Raw genomic sequence first — 22,565 nt, forward strand, 5'->3', positions numbered from 1 at the left:
ATGAGGTTGGGATATTGATAGGTATCACATTGAATTTGTAGATAGCTTTTGGCGGTATTGCCATTTTCACAATGTTAATCCTCCCAATCCAGGAGCATGGGAGGTTCTTCTTCCTTAGTTCTGCTTTAATTTACTTTTTCAGGTTTTTAAAGTTTTCATCATACAGGTCCTTCACTTCTTTAGTTAAGTTAACTCCTAGGTATTTTATTTTTTGTGGGGCTATTATACAAGGAGTTGCTTTCCTGATTTCAGGCATGCTCTTCTCGTTATTGGCATACAGAAAAGCCATTGACTTTTTTTTATTGTAAAAACACTGTACAGAGGGGTTACAATTACATGGGCAAGATAATGAGTACATTTCTTATCAAGCATTGTAGCCTCCTGCTTTGTTTCCCCTTCCCACCCTTTCCCATCCTCCCTTCCAGCCCCCCAATCCTCATTCCCCCCCCACCAAAGTTGTAAAGTTCGTTTTCGACATAATGACTTGTATATCTCATTGTTGCAATGGGTCCACCTGTATCCCTATTTAAATGGTTTGTTTTTTCCCTTCCCCTCCACAAATTATACCGACATCAAATGATGCCATTAACTTTTGAGGGTTAATTTTGTATCCTGCTACTTTGCCAAAGTTTCAGATCAGCTCCAGTAACTTGGGAGTAGAGTCCATGGGGTTCTTTAAATACAAGATTATGTCATCTATTGGATCCCCTTTGTGTTTGCATCTTGTCTTAAGTGCTGTAGCTAGGCATTCTAATACTAAATTGAAGAGAAGTGAAGAGAGTGGACATCCTTGTCTTGTTCCTGAATTCAAAGGAAATGGCTTTAGCTTTTTTCCATTAAGTATAATGCTGCCTGTAGGTTTGTCATACACAGCCTTTATTATATTGAAGAATGTTCCATGGATTCATAAAGGGGTGTTGGGTCTTGTTGAATGCTTTTTCTGCATCTATTGAGATAATCATGTGGTTCTTATCCTTGTTCTTGTTGATGTGATGAATTATATTAATTTATTTGAAAAGTGGAGGAATATCAACTTCAAACTCTACTACAAAGCTATAGTAATCAAAAACTGGCACAAGAACAGATCTGAGTACCAATGGAATAGAACTGAAGACCCAGAAATGAACCCACAGATAAGGGAGCTAAAAAAAAAATAGAATGGAAGAAAGACAGTCTCTTCAGTAAATGGTGCTGGCAAAATTAGTTAAACACCTGCAGAAAACTATAGCTAGATCCTTATATATCACCCTGCACCAGAATCAACACCAAATGGATCAAAGACTTGGAAAAATTATATTAAGTGAAGTAATCCAGGCCCAAAGAAACATAGGTTCCATAGTCTCCCTTATTTGCAATAACTAGTATATGTCTAGGACAAGCAGAAAAGGTCAAAAGGTATGTACATATGACCATATAAGATGATGCTAAGTGAAATGAACCTCAAAATAGGGACACAAGAGGTTTTATCTTTGTTACTCTTGTTTTTAATGAATGCACTGTATGATTTTTTTTGTTTCCTTTGTATGTTCTTCCCCCATGGTATAACCCCTGTTTCCACTGTATTTGATTACAGTGCCTTGCATCTTTTTTTTTTTTTTTTTTTTTTGTCGGTCGTGGGGCTTGAACTCTGGGCCTGGGCGCTGTCCCTCAGCTCTTCAGCTCAAGGCGAGTGCTCTACCACTTGAGCTACAGCGCCACTTCCGTGTGCCTTGCATCTTGTGTATACATTTTTCTAATTTGGGGAGGGGAAGGGAAATAACAAAATGCTGAAATAAGGATACAGGATGACCCATTGTAGCAATGGGATGTACAAGACCTATGTTGAAAACAAACTTGGGGGGTGGGGAGGAATTGGGGAGGTAAGGAGGGAAGAGATGGTAGGGGAAAAACAAAGGAGTGGGTAACAATACTCAATAGGAAATAGACTCATTACCTTGCTCATGTATCTGTAGCCCCTCTGTACAGTATCTTTACAATAATATATAGATATAGATATAGATATGAAAGAACCAAAGCAAGGAGGACAAAGAAAAAAAAAAGAGTCTCATGGAGTTTCCTGCCCAGGCTGGGTTTGAACTGTGATCCTCAGATTTCAGCCTCCTGAGCAGTTAAGATTACAGGTATGAGCCACCAGCGCCTGGTAAGATTCTAAGCTTTCACTCAAGCAATACCTACTTTGAGAAATATCTCAAATATTTTCAGAAATATCATCTTGGAAGGCTGCCTCTAAATTAGCTTAGAAAGGAAGTCCTAATCATAGGAGGCTCAGTTGCTAAAAGACAAAAATATATCGAATCTAAGGAAAAGCTGAACAGCATATCTCTGGAAAGGGATGACTCCATTTTTCATTTTCTTTTCTTTTTTGTTCTTAAGCTGGTACTGAAGCTTAAACTCAGGGTCTAGATGCTATCCTTTAGCTTTTTCACTCAAGGCTGACACTCTATGACTTGAGCTACACTTCCACTTCTGGCATTGTGCTGGTTAATTGGAGAGAAGAATCTCACAGATTTGTCTGCCAAGACTGTCTTTGAACCCAGTCCTCAGATCTCAGCCTTCTAAATAGTTAGGATTATAGGCATGAGACACCAGTGCTTAGCTTCCTTTTGTAATCATTTTAAAGGATTTAGAATTACTTCTAAGTGAGGAGTAGTATATAGATCTGGGAAACTCCACTCTGGTATGACAATTGTTCAATTCTCATTCCTTACAATTCAAACTTGATTCTGGTATGATAACTATACAATTCATATTCCTTATATGTACAAGAGAAAAGAGAAAGCTTGTGTCAATTCTGGGTAGCAAGTAAATTCAAGTGGACCAATTTCCCCCATCCAAGGTCTTGTCTAATTTTTGTTTTTGTCTGTCTTCTCCTTTTGAAGTTTCCCCACTTTGTTGCTAGCTTCCACCCACACATCTGAGCTCCAGAAGGTGTACTAAGCTGATTGGTGCTCACTGATTTTGTGCCCTCTGATTTGGTGTGTGATTCCCACATTGTGACCTTTTCCCACTTGGTTGATAAGGCTGGCCTAGGGTTCTCACCGCACCTGAGGAAACTCCATGTGCAGGGATAATTTGTTATACATGATGACATACACATGTCTCTGTACCTTTTTAAGCAACTAAAGTAGGAGTGAGGTGACTCAAGGATAAGCTTTGAGCGTTCCTTTATCCTTTAGAAACCCCCCAACAATAATTGGACATGATCTGTATTGTCCACAGACATATCCTCCCTGGAATAAGAAAATATCAATAAACAAACCTGGCCTTTTTCCTCCAGTTTTTTGTGTTCCTCAACAAGTTTTTCCACATGCATCACACTGTCCCCAATGCTTGTAAACTCTGCCTGCTCTTCCAGCAAACTATCCAGGGCAAGCTTCACCTATAAGACACAGTAGAGCAATGCAGAAGTAAGTCAGTAAGCACCATCTGGAGTGATCTGTCAGTTATAGTCTAAGAAAACTTGGAAGTTCAAAAAGAATAAAGACATATTTTTGTATTTTTGTATTTTGGGCTTTCTTCCTCCCTTCCTCCCCTCCTTCTACTCCTTCTCCTTCTTCCTCTTCCTCCTTATCCTCTCTCCCTCTCTCTCCCCCCCTCTCTCCCTTTCTCTCTCTCTCCTCTCCCCACTCTCTCCTTTTTTCACTATATTACTTTTTAGATTAAGAGATTAAGTTAGGTGGGATCTTGGGCATTTGTGGTTGGAATATTAGAACTGCATTCAACAGCTTCTCTGTGAAGAATGAAGGTGAATCATCACTGATATGTCATGAATGTTGAAAGAGAATATTATTACCGCAGGAGAAAAGGGGTCATTGAAGAAAATTACAAAGAGGGAGCTAGATTAGGGAGAACAAAACTCAATCCCAGAGGGAACAGCTTACACTAAGCAAAAGGAAAGAAATATAAATACCACCTATGTGGAATAAATAGTTTATTGTCAAAGCTCATAGAATTCACAAACTTTATAGATCATGATAATGATGACTTGCCTTGTGAAGGTTAAATTGTGTTTGTGACTTTAACTAATACTATGAAATATGTGAAAGTTATATAATCACCTAATCTCAATTTTTTTTAAAATAAAAAGCACCAGTGGCTACTCTGGAGGCTGAGATCTAAGGATAATGATTTGAAGCCAGCCCAGGCAGAAAAAGTCCATGAGACTCTTATCTCCAATAAACTACTCAGAAAAAAACTCAATCCCAAAGTGAAGAGAAAGAAAATAAGAGACCTGTATCAAAAAAGGACATTATAAAGAAAACAATACCTTACAATAATTGTGCTCAAAGCGTTGTAGTTGTAGGCATTGGTTAAGCTTCAGGTGATGCTCAGACCAAAACTGACTAAAGGCCTTCTCTGTTTCATCCAATTGGACTAGTAACCTTTCGAGAATGAAAGAAAAAAAAGTGATTTTATGTTAGCATTCATTTCTACTGGTGTATCTGCTATGTATCTGCTGCTATGTATCTGCCTATGTATCTGCTGCCTGATTTCTGTCAGCTCTATTAATCATGGAGATCCCTGAGTTACTAAAGACTGTGTTGTCCATGTCTTCTTATGGTTCATTGTCCCCATCCTGTCTGCTTTCCAATCAGGACACCCACAGAGCAGGCACCCAATCAGATGCAGCCACTGTGTTTTAAAATGAGCTCCAAGTGGCCTTACCTTTGGGCATCTCTGTATCTATGTGTGCATTTGCATGCACCTGCATGCACACGCTCACACGTGTGTGTGTGTGTGTGTGTGTGTGTGTGTGTGGTGCACCAGTCTTGGAGCTTGAACTCAGGGCCTGGGCACTGTCCCTGAGCTTTTTTTGCTTAAGGCTAACTCTCTTCCACTTGAGCCACAGCTCCACTTCTGCCTTTCGGTGGTAAATTGGAGAAAAGAATCTCACAGACTTTACTGCCTGGGCTGGCTTTGAACCAGAATCCTCAGATCTTAGCCACCTGAGTAGCTAGGATTATAGGGATAAGCCACCAGTGGCTATCTCTCATTTGTTATTCTTAACCAAGACACACACTTACAGATTAAATTGTTTTGAAAATTGTAGCCTCAAATACTTAGAGGTTTTTGCCATAATTTTAGGGCAGCATGCTTATGCATCTATTTTTCTATCTGAAATGATACATGTATAAAGGCTAAGAACAGCCAAAGTGTTATTTATTTTTTTCCCAAAGTGTTATTTAGAAATAAAAAATAATAAATAAAATGATCTTCCATAAAATCCTTGGATGGAAGCAAATTCCATCCAAGGATGTAACTCTCTTAAAAAGATCTCTAGGGGCCACGAGCAATGACTCAGGCCTGTATTTCTAGCTGCCGGGGAGGTGGAGATTGGAGATGGTTGTCAAGGATAGTGGAGGCAAAAAGCTGGTGAGGTCCACACGTAAACAAAACAAGTGTTTGTAATCTAAGATATGTGGGAGGCATAACTAAGAGGACTGTGCTCTAAGACCAGGCCAAGCAAAGATATGATAACCTATCAAAATAAATAAATAAACACAAAAGGATTGAAGGCATGGCTTAAGTGATGGAACACCTACCAAGTGTGAATCCTATAGTCAAACCTTAAACCCCAGGAGAAAGAGGAGGGGAGGGGAGGGAAGGAAAGAGGTCACTTTGTAAGTAGATGCCAAATATAACATTTTTTCCTTCTCTCTCTCTCTCTCTCTCTCTCTCTCTCTCTCTCTCTCTCTCTCTCTCTCTCTCTCTCTCTCTCTCTCTCGTGTGTGTGTGTGTGTGTGGTGTGTGTGTGTGTGTGTGTGTGTGTGTGTGGTGTGTGTGTGTGTGTGTATATGTGTGTGTGTGTGTGTGTGTGTGTGTGTGTGTGTATGCTGGTACTAGGGCTTGAACTCAGAGGCTGGGCACTGTCCCTGAGCTCCTATGCTCCAGGCTAGGACTCTACCACTTGAGTCACACCTCCACTCTTGGCTTTTTGCTGGTTAATTGGAGATAATTCTCACAGGTTTGTCTGCTTGGGTTGCCTTCAAACCACAATTCTCAGATCTTAGCCTCCTAAATAGCTAGGATTACAGGTATGAGCCATCATTACCTGGCCTCCTTTTCCTCTCTGCTATCTCAAATATTATCCTTTCTTGTTCCCACCAAAACCCAACAAACAGTAGGTTAGATTTTGTTGGGCTCTGTTCTTGGCTGTTTTAGAATACCTACATGTTTTGGGGGCAAAGCAAATCCAGTATCCAGCCAGGCACTGGTGTCTCATGCTTGTAATCCTAGGTACTCAAAGGTTGAAATAAGGATCTTGGTTTAAAACCAGCCAGAAGAAAATACCCAAGAGATTTTTATCTCCAATAAACTTGTCAAATGCTGAACTGGAGATGTGGCTCAAGTGGAAGAGTGCTAGTTGTGTGCTAAAAAGCCAAGTGAAAGAGCACGGTCCTAAGCGTAAGCCCTAATATCAGCATAAAAACAAAACAAACCAAAACAAAATAAAACCAGATCCCATCTCACTCACCTTTTCATAGTGGCTACATTCTCAAGCTCATTGACATTGGGTTTGCTGGTGGGATATTTGCGTGCTGGTTCTTGGACACATGACAGCAATGTTGCCCCTTGCTTTCCAAGTAATTTCAGCTCAGCCTAGAAAAAGGAAAACATAGATTATCTTAGAAAGAAAAAACAAAAGGAAATCTCAGTTTTAGAGGGTGAAGAGAATCACAGATTGGTCTACTACATTTAGGAAACTAAATGCTAGCGAAGTCATGATGGAGTTTAAAAGAATTAAGTTATCCTTAGCAGGACACAAAATACGCAAAAAGTATCAAGATATTAGTTAAAAACAAAAGTAGTTAATAAAATCTAAGACATATAATAATAATAATAATAACTTAAAAAAATAAGGACTCAGTTCTTTGCAACTAGGCAAAGCTATTTGCTTCTATTTATTTATTTATTTATTTTTGCGTCTGGTCGTGGGGCCTGAACTCTGGGCCTGGGCACTGTCCCTCAGCTCTTCAGCTGAAGGCTAACTTTCTACCACTTGAGCCACAGCGCCACTTCCAGCTTTTTTCTTTTTGCATATGTGGTGCTGAGGAATCGAACCCAGGGCCTCTGGCATGCAAGGCAAGCGCTCTACCACTGAGCCACCTTCCCAGCCCCAGCTATTTGCTTCTAAATCTAACAGCTCCAAGGTCTTCTCCTTGGGCAGGGCCGATCCTCTCTCACTGCTTTGAACCTTAAGAGAAGGCCCAGGATGCAAGATTAAAAGAACAAAGCCAGGCTGGCATAGGGCTTCCCTCTTGAGAATCCTGGGTTCTTGAGTCATAAGTATAGGGTTGATATACACTTGAGAGATATAATAAAACCACAGCTTAGAGACTAAAACAGCTGGGTGTTGGTGCTTCACACCTATAATCCTAGCTACTCAGAAGGCTGAGATCTGAGGATTGCAGTTCAAAGCCAGTCCAGGCAGAAAAATCCTTAAGACTATTTTATTTCCAATCTACCAGCAAAAAGCCAGAAGCAGAGGTGTGGCTCAAGTGGAAGAGTGCCAACCTTAACTGAAAAAGCCAAGGGAGAGTGTTGAGGCCTTGGGTTTAAGCCTCAGAACCAGTACACACACACACCACACACACACACACACACACACACACACACACACACACACACACACACACACACACACACACGAATAAAACAAATGGCCATCTCTACACACATAAACATTGAGCCTCCTCTTCAATGTCCCATTCATTCACCAGGAAAGGGTTCTGTCTGTCCCCACTCAGTTCACTCAGATGTCCTGAGCCCTTTGCTCCTTGGCTTCCATCCCAGTCTAGTAGTTCCTTCAGAGGGGTTATGTCATTCATACCCACCCTCAAATTTGTCCCCAAATCTCACTGATGACAGACTTCATGTCTCTAGGATAGTACCTCAGAATTCTTGGGACCATCTTAGCTCTGCCCATGCCAGGCAATTCCCTGTACAAGCCACTTGGCTTTTCTCATGCTAGGAACCAGACCTAGTGCCTTGTGCATGACAGGAAAGTGTTCTGCCACCAAGCTATGCCCCATTCCTCTATGCTAACCTTTTGTCTAGACAGGCTGGCTTTCCTTTGTGGGAATCGGACATTTCCCTTCTTTTCCACTCTCAAGTATCAGCCTCATTTCTTATCTCAACAACGTTCATTAAGTATTTGTAGTGTGAGTAAATTAGTAATAGTCTAAAGGACTCAGAGAAATAAGGACAAATCAGATATGATAGGAAAGAGTGAGAGAGTGTTTTTAGCTTTTTCTTCCTCCCACCCGCTAGAGAGGGTCTTGGTTTCCTACTCAGTCCAACTGCCCCTGAACTTCCAGCAGGATTCTGGCATTATCCATTATTACACTGACATTTGCATATAAGCTTTCCTAACACCACAATAGGAAGAAAGATGAAGAGGCTATGTGCATCTACTTAGGGCAGGAGACATTGGTGATGAAGCAGGAACAAGGTATACACCAGAGAGTTGCAGAGAGTGAGGAAAGCATGCGAGACCAGGAGATGCCACACTGTGTATTCACTTCACACTGTTTTGCAATATGTACATATATGTAACTGAGTATAGTGGCTTATGCCTATAATCCCAACTACTTGGGAGGTAGAGACAGGAAGATTGCCAGGTGAGACCAAGTCAGACAAAAAAAAAAAATCCAACGACAAAAGCAAACCAAAACAACAAAAACCATTTGCAAGAATCTGTTTCAAAAACCAAGTGTAGTATGGTGGTGAATGCTTTACTTCCAGCTATTTGGGAGGCAGAGGTAGGAGTATTGTGGACTGAGGCCAGCCGAGGCCAAAGGTTTCGATTCTATCTGATAAATGACAAAAGAAACAAGCCAGGGACATAGCTCAATTAGTAAGGCTTGTATCTACATTTCCCCAGTACCTCCAAAAATGCAAGCAAAAATCATGATCTGGTTACTACTTTGCACATAGTCATCTCCCATAGAGTTACACAATCATGCCAGAAACACAAAGGACAAGAGGAAGAAACTATGAAGATAAGTTGCTTAGCCCAAAACCAAGTTCTGATTTCCATGAAAAGAACTTGTTCTTTAGCTGGTAGTTCTGTGCTAAACAAAAGTCTGAGATAGGAGGATCCTGGTTTATGGCCAGCCTGGGTAAAAAGTTTGTGAGACCCCAACAAGGCTGAATACCATAGCAGGTGTTGATCATCTTGGCTACAAGGTAAGCATAAATAGGATGGCCAATAGGCTATAAACACAAGACCCTATTTTAAAAACAATGTGGCCAGGCATTGGTGGCCAATCTCTGTAATTCTAGTATGTAATTCTACTTGGGAGGCTATGATCTGGGGATGAGGTTTGAATTTAGCCCAGGCAAGAAAGCTTGTGAAACTCTTATTTCCAATTAACCACCAAAAAAAAAAACACCCCAAAAGTGAAGCTGTGGCTCAAGTGGTAGAGCACTAGCCTTGAGCTAAAGGGCAGTTCCCTAGATTTTGAGCTCAAGCCCCAGAACCAGCACATGTGTGTGCAACACACACACACACACACACACACACACACACACACACACACACACACACACACACACAAGCAAAAAAAGGCTCAGGGTGCAGTTTGAGTGGTAGAATACCTGCCTAACAAGCATGAGGTTCTGAGTTCAAACACCAGAGAAGAAAGAAATAAAAAGCCACCATTTTAGGATTTTATTTTTGTTTTTACCACCAAAATTTGGGCTGGAGAGAGGAGGGCCTCTGAGCCTGTCTTCTATAACATGTATAAATTCATGCTCCTTTTGGGGGAGGTTTCTTTCCGTGTGTGACAAGGCCGCTGGGTGATGCTTGTGTAGCTAATGCACAGCCCATTGAAGTTGCTGCCCTTGGGAAAGCAGAGCCTCCCTAGAAGGGTCAGCCACAGGCAGGCTGTGCACAGGCGCTGAGTCCAGGATCTAACTCTCTCATGAAGGGTGATCAGATACATTTGGACAGATGGACGTGAGCCACATTCTGTACACCTGCAAATTTTCCCAGAGAAGGTTAAGCTGGCTGTGTGCCAGGGCCCATGCTCTGATGAGATAGTGAATCATGGAGAAAACAAGCTTTAAAACCTTAGCACAAAACCCAGTGCTAAGCTGAGCACTGATGACTCACACCTGTAATCCTAGCTACTCAGAAAGCTGAGAGCTGAGGATCACGGTTCAAAGCCAACCCAGGCAAGAAAGTACATAGACTCTGATCACCAATTAACCAGAAAAAAAAGTTGCAAGTGGAGCTTTGGCTCAAGTAGTAGACTTCCAACCTTGAGAGAGAAAAACCTAAGTCAGAGAATAAGGTCTTGAGGTCAAGCCACACAAATCATTCTTCCAAGGAACAAACCTATACTGTATTGGTTTTATTGGAAAGAGGGGCTTTCTAAATGAAAAAGTAAATTATTCAGTTACTTGTAGAATCTAATAGGCAAGGCTGGGCAGTTGAGTGACTATGTGATTTCCTAGTATACATGATGCTGTGGAATCTGTCCCCAGTAACACACACATACACACACACACACACGCAGTAGATAAAACACTAATGAACTGAGATGTAAAATTAAATTTTATGGCATAAATTACCATAAAATAATGTAATAGTAGTTACTGTTATTAGTTACTAACAAAGTTTAATTTTTTCTAACATAAGCAATTTCTTTTCTTTTAAAGGAATGTTTGCTTGAGAAAGAGGGAAAATATAACTCTAATTTAATCTTTAATACTCTTGTTTCTAAGTTACCAGATAAGGAAGAAAGAAATCATATTTGTAGTCAGCTAATAATTAGGAAACAGAAAATGACTTAAGAACCCTCTGCCTTGTCTTTAAAAGAATACTGACATTACTTAATAAGATAAAGTAACAATTTTGACCAAAATTTACTTACTGTTCGTGTGTGTGTGTGTGTGTGTGTGTGTGTGTGTGTGTGTGTGTGTGTGTGTGTGTTGGTATTAGGGTTTGAACTCAGGGTTTTCTTTCTTGGGTTTTTCTGTTCAAAGCTAGAGCTCTCAAAAGAATTTTCTGCCCCAGGCTGGCTTTGAACTGTGATCCTCAGATCTCAGCCTCCTGAGTAGCTAGGATTACAGGTGTGAGCCAACAATACCTGATTTAATTTGCTATTAACCAAGACACATACTTGAGTAAATGAAATTGTTTTGAGAATTGTAGCCTCAAATAGTTATAGGCTTTGCCATGATATTAGGGAAGCATGGATTATAAATACAACCATGCAAGATTGCATTTATTTTCTAACAAAAAAAAGAACAAAAAGCAAATTGAATGGTACCTTCTAAATTCCTATCATTTGTCCTATAGGCTAGATAGGGATGTTAGAATAAATTGAGACATGATCATTAGAGTAACAAATTTATTTCTTATAACTATCAAGGACTTCATATTATATGGATGTCCAGCATGTCTCATAACACAGTGTGTCAGTGTGACATCTGACCCCTCTGCCTAGAGCTGCAGTATTAATTCTGAGAACAGCTAGGTGGCTCTATGTACAAAAATTCTCCTGTTCCCTCTTAGGGACTGGTTTTCCTGTCCTTTTCCCTCTGTAGAACTTTTGTCTATGTGGAAATTATAGGGTACCCACTGCCTTTCCTGGGGTTCCCTGCTATACAGACAGCAGGGGCTATCTGGATGGTTTTTATAGGCTTGATATATGTTTGTCTAAGATCTAGTGTGTCTGTGTATGCAGATTCACATGCATACATACACATGTGTAGTGCAACCTCAGGTTCTTACTCATACTCATATATATATATATATATATATATATACATATATATATTTAGGACTTGCACACCTACCTAGTGATATATGTATACATATGATATATGCATATACATAATATACATACATATATATTCTTTTCTGTGATGTTACTGGGGCTTGAACTCAGGGCCTGGGAGCTATCCCTTAGCTTTTTCACTCAAGGCCAGCACTGTACCACTTGAGTAACAGCTTCATTTTTGCTTTTTTTTCAGGATGGGGGCGTTAATTGGAGATAAGGATCTCATAGACTATTTTTTGCCCTGGGTTAGCTTTAAATGGCAATCCTCTGATCTCAGCCTCCTAGGATTATAGGCATAGCCACAGGTGGCTAAAATGCACAATTTTTTAAACAATGAAAACAAAAAAAAAAACATGTTTCCAATTCCCTGGAATTCATTTCAATAAATACTATTTTAAATATTCACATAAGTTATACCTCTGTGCTCCTCTCTTCAGGGTATTTTCCTGCAGTCTGACTGCATATAAATGCCTAGAGTCCTATATAGGTTATTAAAATCCACATTTTTAAACCATTACCCCCAGAGTATGGTGTATTTGCTGAATCAAATTTGGGAAGAGCTGGACTCTTTTATCTGTGAGTCAAAATTTACAACACTGCTTTGCTTGATGGTTCCCAGGGACGGTCCTGACTGGCTCTGTCATCCTCTCTGGACTCTGGTCTACATCTTCTTGGAATGAGGCAGAGCTCTCCGTGGAGAGCCCCGCTGCCCACGGCTGTCTGCCTGCCCGCCCTACGCAGCAGGCTTCCATGTGGCCCTTTAACTGCCTGCATTTGATTCCTGAACAACTGAAAACCAGATCCTGCAGCCTTCCCGTCCAAACCAACTTTCTGCAGCCTGGGCCTCCCAGAAATCAGGGGAGAAGAGCTCAGCCAGTGTTTGGACCCAAAGACAGCCAAGTTTCTCAGAAGCATTACCTGGGAAAATATCCAGGATGCTGTCAGGGTTTTACAGTCCTAGCACTGACCGTTTGATTACTCAGCATAATCTTGGGAACACATCTTAAGCTCTTTTTGGATGACAGCCTCATTAAAGACAGAATTTAGCACTGTTCCCTGGCATATGGAGAATTTATTTACCACCACTAGACTCTGAGACTCCCTTAACTTGACTATGTATTTCTCAAAGCTATATTTTTTGGTTTTCCTGACACATAGTGGTGGGTCTTCAATATATGTTGAAGAAATGAACAAACCAACCATCCAACAAAGTATTTGGGAAAAGAGTCCAGCTCTTCTTAAGCTTATGAGGCAAGAAAACATACAACTGGGCACTGGTGGTTCATGCCTGTAATCCTAGCTGAGATCAGAGGATCAAGGTTTGAAGCCAGCCCAGACAGGAGAGTCTATGTGACTTTTGTCTCCAATTATCCACCAAAAAGCCAGATGTGCAGATGTGGCTCAAGTGGGTAGGTCAACATCCTTGAGTGAAAAAACCAAGCAAGAGCATAAGGCTCTGAGTTCAAGCCCTAGTTCCAGCACACACACACACACACACACACACACACACACACACACACACACACACACACACACACACACACACACACACACACACACACACACACACACACACACACACACACACACACACTACAAAGTACATCAAGCATCCAATTCTTCTCTGCTCCCCTAATAAAGATGGCCTTCTAGGAAATACAGAAATTCATTAGGGAGTTTCTCAAGACTTAAGGTTTGGAATCCATTCAGGGAGGAAGCACCAGGAGGCAAAAAACAAACAAACAACTGCTGAGCTCCCTTGTTGAGAAGCAGCTTTTGAAGCTTCTGTGAATCATTTAATAGGTACCACTCCTATTAAGTGATAGGTGCTCAGAAAGCCTTTTTCTCAGTAATGTATCTTTGAGAAACTGAAGCGCTTAGCCAGTTTATTAGTCTCCTCCAAAACTTCACCATCGCTGAAGAGCTCATCTTCCAGTCACCTCGCTTTCCTGTGACTGCGCATGCTCTCTCGCTCTGTCCTAAGCCATCACAGGAATGCTGCCTTGGACCAGTGCTGACACAATCAACCCACCAACTGGAAGGCGTCTGCTTCCCATGGCTGCTTCCCCCAGCTCTCAAATCCCCAGGCTTCAGAGGTTTTCCTCGGCACATACTGCCTGTCAGGTGGTCAGTGGCTGCCACTGTGAACCGACTGAGAGGTCACTGAGAAGCAGGAAGGAGGGGGCTTCACTTTTGATTCTACCTGAGCTGGCCTCTGAGACACCAACAGCACCTTACCTGCAGCTTGTCCTGCTGCCTTGTGTGGGACATGAGAAGGTCTTCGGTGGACAGCATACCTCTGGGCAGCTCTGTTGTGGCCAGGGATGCTCCAAATGTCTGCAGCATCTGAGCAGTAGTTTTCAACATCAAGGCAAAGTTTTCTATGGCCTGGAAAGTCAAACAAGCATCACAATGTAGAGAGATTAGCACTCACCAATATGTGTGTGTTCTCTCTCTCTCTCTCTCTCTCTCTCTCTCTCTCTCTCTCTCTCTCTCTCTCTCTCTCTCTCTCTCTCTCTCTCTGTCTGTCTGTCTCTCTGTCTCTGTCTCTCTGTCTCTCTGTCTCTGTCTCTCTGTCTCTCTGTCTCTCTCTTTCTCTCTGGTCCTGGGGACTTGAACTCTGGGCCTCTGCACTATTCCTAAGCTTTTGTGCTCAAGGTTAGCACACTAGCACTTAAGCCACAGCTCCACATCCAGCTTTTTGTGGTTAATTGGAACTAAGAGTCTCACAGACTTTCCTGCCAGGGCTGGCTTTGAACTGCAATCCTCAGATCTCAGGCTCCCCTGAGTAGCTAGGGTTACAGGCGTGAGCCACCGGTGCTCTCTTCATGGAGGTAGAAGGAGCTGTATTGAAGTAGCTCACATATTGTTTGTAATACCGAAGACTTTGTGGATCGTCTTGATATGATAGTGTGGGAGGCATTTTATCTCCATTTTATTTATTTTTGGTGCTGGTACTGGTGTTTGAGATGTCCGTTAGATTTTTCCACTCAAGGCTGGCATTCTACCATTAGAGTCATATCTCCATTTTCAGCTTGGAATGGCTAAATGGAGATAGGAGTCTCCCTTTTTAGTCTACCTTGGCTGGCTTCAAACCTTTATCCTCAGATCTCAGCCTCCTGAGTAGGCAGTATTACAGGTGTGAGCCACCAGCAACCAGCCTTATCTCCTTTACTTTTCTTCTTTTCTTTTCTCTGGGGGTGGGGTCCAAGACTGGGATTCAAACTTGGTATCTGCCACTTTCACTCATTGCTAGCACTCTACCAACTGAGCCACCCTTCCAACCTCCTTATCTCTATTTTATAAAGGAACCAAAGCTCCAGCAGATTAAGTGAATTGTTCAACATTACTTGGAGAAAAGGAAGGAAAGAAAGAAGGGAGAAAGGAGAGAAGGAAGGAGGGAAGGAAGGAAGGAAGGAAGGAAGGAAGGAAGGAAGGAAGGAAGGGAAGGAAGGAAGGAAGGAAGGAAGGGGGAGAGAGAGGGAGGAAAGATTTAACGAAGGTCAATTGTTTCCAGGCTGGGGCTCTGTTCATCATCTCAAGAGTACCTCAAATTAAGTCCAATTCAGGATTTATACCAAATACAATGCTGCAAGGGGCAGAAATTCCTAACTTGTCTACACACACACACACACACACACACACACACACACACACACAGAGTGTCTGATGCCTCTGAGAGGCTTGTCAAAGCTGTTGAGAAGATCTGACAATTGGAAGAAAATATGAGTGTTCTGATTAGTCACTTGTAACCTTTAAGAGTCATTTGTGACCTTTTATAGTCATTTCTATCAAGGGTGGAAAAGATTGGCATCTCTTCTGGTGACATCTCCTTTATACAATGTGCCTGTTCCCTTTCCCTTCCACTTAAGACCTTACTCTGTCATTCAATAATTACCTGCTAACCAGTTAATGGACCCACAGGTCGTATCCAAAGCTAGACACCTGCACATGTGCAGTGTGGCTCAGAAAACACCTGGCAGATGAGCTCGTCACAGCCTCTGCTCTCTCTCCTGAGAAACTCTTGCTCATAAAGGTCAAGTCCTATGTCACACTCATCCCCAGAGCGTGCCATTGTGCCTGGCACAGTATAAGCCCCCACCAAACAGCGAATGAATGAATGAATGGAAAAAGCAAGAAGTCCTACTGGTTTGTATTTGAAAGAAATGATCTCTCTGACATTGTCAGAGCAAGTTGCTGAAACCTAAGCCCCCATCACAAAGAATACATCAGACCTGACAGGGCCCTTAGCTGAGGCTAGGACAGCTCCGCCCTGATGACGCTTCTAGAACACTGCCTCCCTCCCCATGTCATGTAAGTCTAAAACCCTCACTATGTGGGCCATCATCATAATTTGAAGAACGGTTGTAGATGGAGTCTCCTGATTAGTACAAAGTTGTTTAACCATAATCTTGACCATCATAGTACTTCTGGCCTGGAAAGCCAAACACTTAATGAAAATCTTTCTTTGAAGTACATTAAAATTGTATTATGTTGACATGATCTAATATCTGTATAAGATACTTTTACAACTGTGTTTATTAATAGCCCATGATGAACATTTCTAAAACTCTACTTACCAAGGGAATAATAAGAAAGTACATGGTTATGATGTATGTTGCTTTTATGCATCTTAGGTGTTATTGGAGTCACCCCACACTCTGTAAATGAGGAAACCGATGAAAATAAAAGGGCAATCATGCTCTGAGGCCAAGCTCTTAAACTTTACACTACACAAGCTGTTGACAGTCAAAAGTGCATTTAGCAAAATTAGATGCAAAACACCAGGTCAATGAAGACATTGGCCTTGAGAGTTGAACATCTGAATAAAAGCTGAGATCCAAATCCTTACTGGTCCTGTGTTCTTAAATAAGATAAGTGTCACTGTTGAGCCCCAGGGTCCTCAGCTGAAAAACAGTGCAGTTGGATTTTCTTTTCATGCTTTCTGTTCTAAAGCAGGAAGTGTGTATAGAAGGTTTAGATTTTTATTTACTTATTTACTTGTTGGTGATGAAAGGGTTGAACCCAGGGCCTCATGCCTGCTAAACAAGCACTGAATCACTGAGCCACACCCCCACCCCTGTAAAGTTTTATTTTTTTATGATACTGGGGTTTGAATTTAGGGCCCTATGCTTACTAGGGCCTACTTCTTGGGCTGCATCAGCTAGCCCTTTTCGTCTGAGTTATTTTTCACATACAATCTCTCCTTTTATTCTAGGTTGACCTGGACCTCTTTCCTTTTATTTATATCTCAGATGATAGAAGCATGCTACCATATCTAGATTACTGATTAAGATGGGGTCCTGTTCTCCTGGACTAGCTTAGAAATCCAGTTTTTCCAATCTCTACTTCAAGAGTAGCTGGAATTACAGGTGTAAGGCACTATACCCAGCTAAACAAATAGTAACTGACCATTTATAAATAATTCTGATGAAATGTACAAATCATTATGTTGAAAAACGAACTTTACAACTTTGGCTTGGCTCTGCTGCTACCTCCTCTTTGCCCTGATGATCAATATCCTTTTCTGTAAAATCAGATGATTGAAGTACATAATCTTTAAGGTCCTTCAGAGTCCTGACTTCCTATGAGTCTCTCATTCAAAGATGAGAAAAGTATAATTGTCTCTCACCCTCTTCCTCTTCCTCTTCCTCTTCCTCATCCTCTTCTCTCTCTCTCTCTCTCTCTCTCTCTCTTTCTCTTTCTCTCTCTCTCTCTCTCTCTCTCTCTCTCTCTCTCACTTGCACACATACAATGATATACAAGTTTCAGCAAGATATAAATTGGTAGAAAAGCATCTCAAATGTTAGAGGGCTTGCCTAATAAGTGTGAGGTCCAGGGCGATATCCCAGGACTGCCAAAAAATGATACAAAGCAGTGTGGAAAAATACACGTGGATTTTGTATTTCTAGTCTCCTTCAATTGTTCTTAATTATATGGATATATGTTTTACACACATACACACATAACTCGTGTGTATTGTTTGAATGTATATACAACATGAAAAAGCCACTGGTTTTTCTAGACAAGTTCTAGCTTTGAAACTTACTATCATGTGCTTAACATGTTCACAACTACAAGCTACAGCTACAAACTTAGTCTAGCAGGATAGAAAGGGTGAAAACATCTAGTCACACCATCTGTGAATATCAGCCTTCTTACCTCAGCCTTCGGTAACTCTCAGAGTTCTTTAAAAGCTGGTTTTTGTCTTTGATGTCAAGGTATATAGCTTTCAGATGTCTTCACTAAAAATTTATGTGTGTCCATGCATGCACGTGTGTGTGTGTGTGTGTGTGTGTGTGTGTGTGTGTGTGTGTGTGTGTGTGTGTGCCAGTACTAGGGCTTGAACTCAGGGTCTGGATACTACCCTTAGCGTTTTTGCTCTACGAAGCACTCTATCACTTAAGCCACAGCTCCACTTCTGGTTTTTTGCTACTAAATTGGAGATAAGAGTCTCACAGACTTTCCTGCCTGAGCTGCCTTCAAACTATGATCCTCAGATCTCATCCTCATGTAGTTAGGATTACAGGTGTGGGCCACCAGTGCTCAACAACATTGGCACATTTTGAGTGCCTGCTAATATTTAGCAGTGTCCCTGGCTCCTACCCACAAAACACCCCTAAACCACTCTCCTCAAGTTATGATCACAAAACCTGCCTAAAGACATTGGCAAATGTCCTTTAGTGGGAGAAGATTAATCCCAATAGAAAAACCACTGTCTTAGTCCCATTTTAACAGATAAGGAAACAAATTCAGAGAGGCCTAGTAGCTCACCCAAGGTCACACAGAAACTAATAGTGACAATATTTAAATGTGGTTTCTTCTGACTTTCTGAGTTATAATTTTGTCTATCTATGGGGAATTTTATGAATGCTAATACCTATGATCCATCACTAGTTAGGCAGAGGAAATTCCCTGTCGTGTAGCAGGGTGTTGGGATTTTTTTTTAACTCCCCAAGTTCACTCTGTCAAGACACCCACGAGCCCCCACATGAGAGTCAGGGAGATTAGATGGTCAGCAACAGAAACCTCAGCCTTCACCATTACCTTCCCCTACTTTTGTCATCCTGGGCTGTGACTTACAATGTGAATCTTGAACTCCCTTGTCCATGGGGAGACAAGGGGAGGTGGTAAGAGACTAACATCATCTCATACTCACCGTGCGATGGCTTATCCATTGACTGTGGCGATATTCCAGAGTTCCCCCCAGCTCCTCTGTCAGCTGGCTCTTGTCAATGTAGCTATGAAGGTCAGAAACTGAGTTTAACATAACGATCTGGAAAGGAAAAACAAATGCACGTCCCTCACAGGTCATTCAACAGCTCATTTAGATTCTACTACGAAACAAGGCTTTAATTCTGTCTTATCAGGTACTTATATCCAAAGGTACTACTCATATTCAGATGGAAAGTCTCTTTCAATCTTTCCCCCTTTGAATGAGACATATAAAAGTGGCACATAGGCTGTGATAAGATGTTGCCTTGAGTCCAAGAACTCAGTTCCCAGCTACTCAGGTCTCACTTTAGATTAATTTTTGTCCCAAGTTTCCAAAGATATTCTCCAGCCATCAAAATCAAGAGCTGTGATGAGGTCTAAAAATCTGTATTAAAGAGTAGTTTGGTGTGCATCAAAATAAATTGTAATACAGGGACTAGAACATAGGTGTTGAAAAGGTCCACTACACTGAGGGACTATGCTTAAAGAATGCTGGTGTAACTCCATTGGATGGAGGGCAAGTGAAGGGCTAAAACCCACAGGGAGTGGGTTTAAAAAATAATTATCTTCCCCTTCCCCTCCACAAATTATACTGACATCAAATACAATGAAAGCAGGGGTTATACTGTGGGGGAGAAACATACAAAGCAATAAAGAAATAATCTTATAAATGCGTTAGAAACAAATGCATGAAAGAAAAAACATTTAAATACATATCTTAGGGTTCATTTTCCTAACATCATCTTATCTGACCTTTTCTGCTTGACTCATACATATACTAACTATTGCAAATAAGGGAAACCATGGGACCTATGTTTCTTTGGGCCTGGCTTACTTCACTTAATATAATTTTTTCCAAGTCTTTCCATTTCCTAACAAATGGGGCAATGTCATTCTTTCTGATGGAGGCATAGAATTCCATTGTGTATATATACCACATTTTCTTGATCCATTCATCTACTGAGGGGCAACTGGGTTGGTTCCATATCTTAGCTATAGTATATAATGCTGCAATAAACATAGTAGTGCTGGTAGCTTTAGGGTGGTCTTATTTGTAAACATTTGGGTAAATGCCCAAAAGTGGGATTGATGGGTCAAACAATTCGTTTAAATAAGGATACAGGTGGACCTGTTGCAACAATGAGAAGTACAAGTTGTCATATCGAAAACGAACCTTACAACTTTGGTGGTGGGGGGGTGGGGGGAGGATTGGGGGGGGCGAGGCTTGGAAGGGATGGGAAGGGGAAACAAAGGAGGAGGCTACAATGCTTGATAAGAAATGTACTCATTTTCTTGCCCATGTAATTGTAACCCCTCTGTACAGTTTTTTCACAATAAAAAAATTTGAATTAAAAAATGATTAAGTAGTTGTAGAGAGAGATTTCAGTTCAACAAATCAGCTCATTAACTATAATGCATCTTGATCAATGTTACCCCATCCACTGCTGAACAAATACCCACATGGTTTAAATGTGCTATAATTTGTGAGCCTCCTTTCTCAGTCTCCTGAGTGCCGGAATTATAGGCATGTACTACTACTTCAAACTAAAAATAATTTTGAAATGATGAATCCACCTATACCTTTCCTTCCTAAAAAATTTAAATAATTTATAAGGCTTCCAAAGAGTTTTTTTCACACTTTCTAAAATTATATATTGTAGGACAGTAACATCAAGAAATTACCAAGTTAAAAGTGTATTTTGCTTCTGGGACCATGTAAACAACACTTGAAATTAAAAATAATAGCTATGTACAACAACATGTTGGACAGAAGTAATTGATCTGGAACACCAGAAAATTGTTCTTCTCGGCTACATATTTTCAGTTCTCTGCTCAAACAAAGGAGAGTGGAGTGCTCTGTTACCCTTCTGGAACTCTGCCTTTTCTTCTTAAGCTCTTAAAAAACCATGAAGAATCCTACATTGAAAGATGAAAGGGAAAGCTAAAGGTGAACACTGAAACTAAGGGAAATATTATCAGATCCAATACTTTTAAAATATTGAATTTGTAGATTCACAGAAATCATCAAAATCCCAGCAAACTTTTGGTAGAAACTGTAGAGCTGACTCAAAAAGTTTGTGTGGAAATGCCAACAGTGTAGAACAGGTAAAAAACAATTTGAAAAAAGAACAGTTATGAAGGGCAGGGTAGAATGATGGAAAGGTTGACTGAGCAAGATGCATTGTACGCACAAATTCACATGTTAAACTGAAACCATTTGTGCTAGTGGAAGACAATATTTTTTTTAAAAGAGTTAAGTTGGATGATTCACTGTATTTGATTTCCAGACTTATAATCTATAATTACAGATACATAATATGTAATATATATATAATATATATATATATATATATAATTGCAGGAATGTGGTGATATGGGTCAAAGCATAGGTCAATGGAACAAAAGACACAATCTTGAGATAGTCAAATGATTTGTAAAAATATTTTATTTTGAAGTAATTATAAATTCACAGGAAGTTGTGATGATAGTACATAGAGGTCCTGTGCATCTCTTCTATTTTGACTGTCAATGAATTGTAGCCTTTATAATAATTAAAAAAAAAAACTAACTGGTAGCTCATGCCTGTAATCCTAGCTACATAAGAGGCTGAGATCTGAGGATTGTGGTTTGAAGCCAGCCTGGACAAGAAAGTTCATGATATGCTTATCTCCAGTTAACTTCCAAAAAATCAGAAGAGGGCTGGAATGTAGCTCAGTGGCAAAATGCTTGCCTAGAAAGTGCAATGTCCTGGGTTCAATCCACAGTAACAGAGAGAGAGAGAGAGACAGACAGACAGACAGACAGACAGTCAGACAGAGACAGAGACACAGAGACAGAGACACAGAGACACAGAGACACAGAGACAGAGAAGATAAAAAAATACAGTTTTAAAAAATCCCAAAGAAAAAGCAGAAGAGGAAGCTGTAGCTCAAGTGATAGAGTGCTAGCCTTGTACAAAAAAGCTCAGAGACAGTGCCCAGGCCTAGATGTCAAGACCCAGCTAAGGGATAGTGCCAGACCCCATCAAAAACATGAATTACTTTATGTGAGTTTTTGCTGTGAATTAGATGTTATATTGAATGATCCATGGTTGTATTCTATGGTCAAAGAAATATGTTGAGAGAATAGGCCTTCAAAATATGTCTTTGTCTATTATTGATTTTACTCTGGGTATAGATAAACATGGACAGTCTTTTCCATCCGGGATTGGCTCAGTGGCAGGAATACGTCAGCTATGTGTCATGACTGCAGGACCATTCAGAAGGGTATATTTTATACACAACCAAGGAAACAGGTACATTGAGCTTTTCAGTTTAAACTCTAAACCTAAGTAACAAGAAGCAATTCTGAAGGGAAGAAAGCCCTGAGAATTGTGACATATCACTGTTTCTTAAAAGTCAATGCTTCTTTCCCAACATCAATTATTACTCAATTCTGGAACACCAAATGAAAATGTTAAGGCTCATGTTTCTCTTAAACAATCATATATTTAAAAACAAGAATGGAGGGCTGGACTTATTTACCATAGCTAAGATATGGAACCAACCCAGATGCCCC

General features: G+C 40.7%; 1 protein-coding gene across 1 annotated transcript in view; it reads right to left on the minus strand.

The window, feature by feature from the left end:
* The window catches only part of Mcf2l2 (MCF.2 cell line derived transforming sequence-like 2), a 214,640-nt gene that overhangs the window by 130,584 nt on the left and 61,491 nt on the right, over positions 1–22,565 (minus strand). Inside the window, exons 6-10 of the mRNA XM_070029674.1 lie at positions 18,952–19,068; positions 14,031–14,180; positions 6,476–6,600; positions 4,268–4,382; positions 3,260–3,379 (exon numbers count right to left, since the gene is read on the minus strand). Of these exons, the coding sequence (XP_069885775.1) occupies positions 3,260–3,379; positions 4,268–4,382; positions 6,476–6,600; positions 14,031–14,180; positions 18,952–19,068 (627 nt within the window). The remainder of the gene's footprint in view (positions 1–3,259; positions 3,380–4,267; positions 4,383–6,475; positions 6,601–14,030; positions 14,181–18,951; positions 19,069–22,565) is intronic.

Source organism: Dipodomys merriami, unplaced genomic scaffold, assembly GCF_024711535.1.
Source record: "Dipodomys merriami isolate MVZ:Mamm:240054 unplaced genomic scaffold, mDipMer1.0.p SCAF_2, whole genome shotgun sequence".
Classification (NCBI taxonomy): domain Eukaryota; kingdom Metazoa; phylum Chordata; class Mammalia; order Rodentia; family Heteromyidae; genus Dipodomys; species Dipodomys merriami.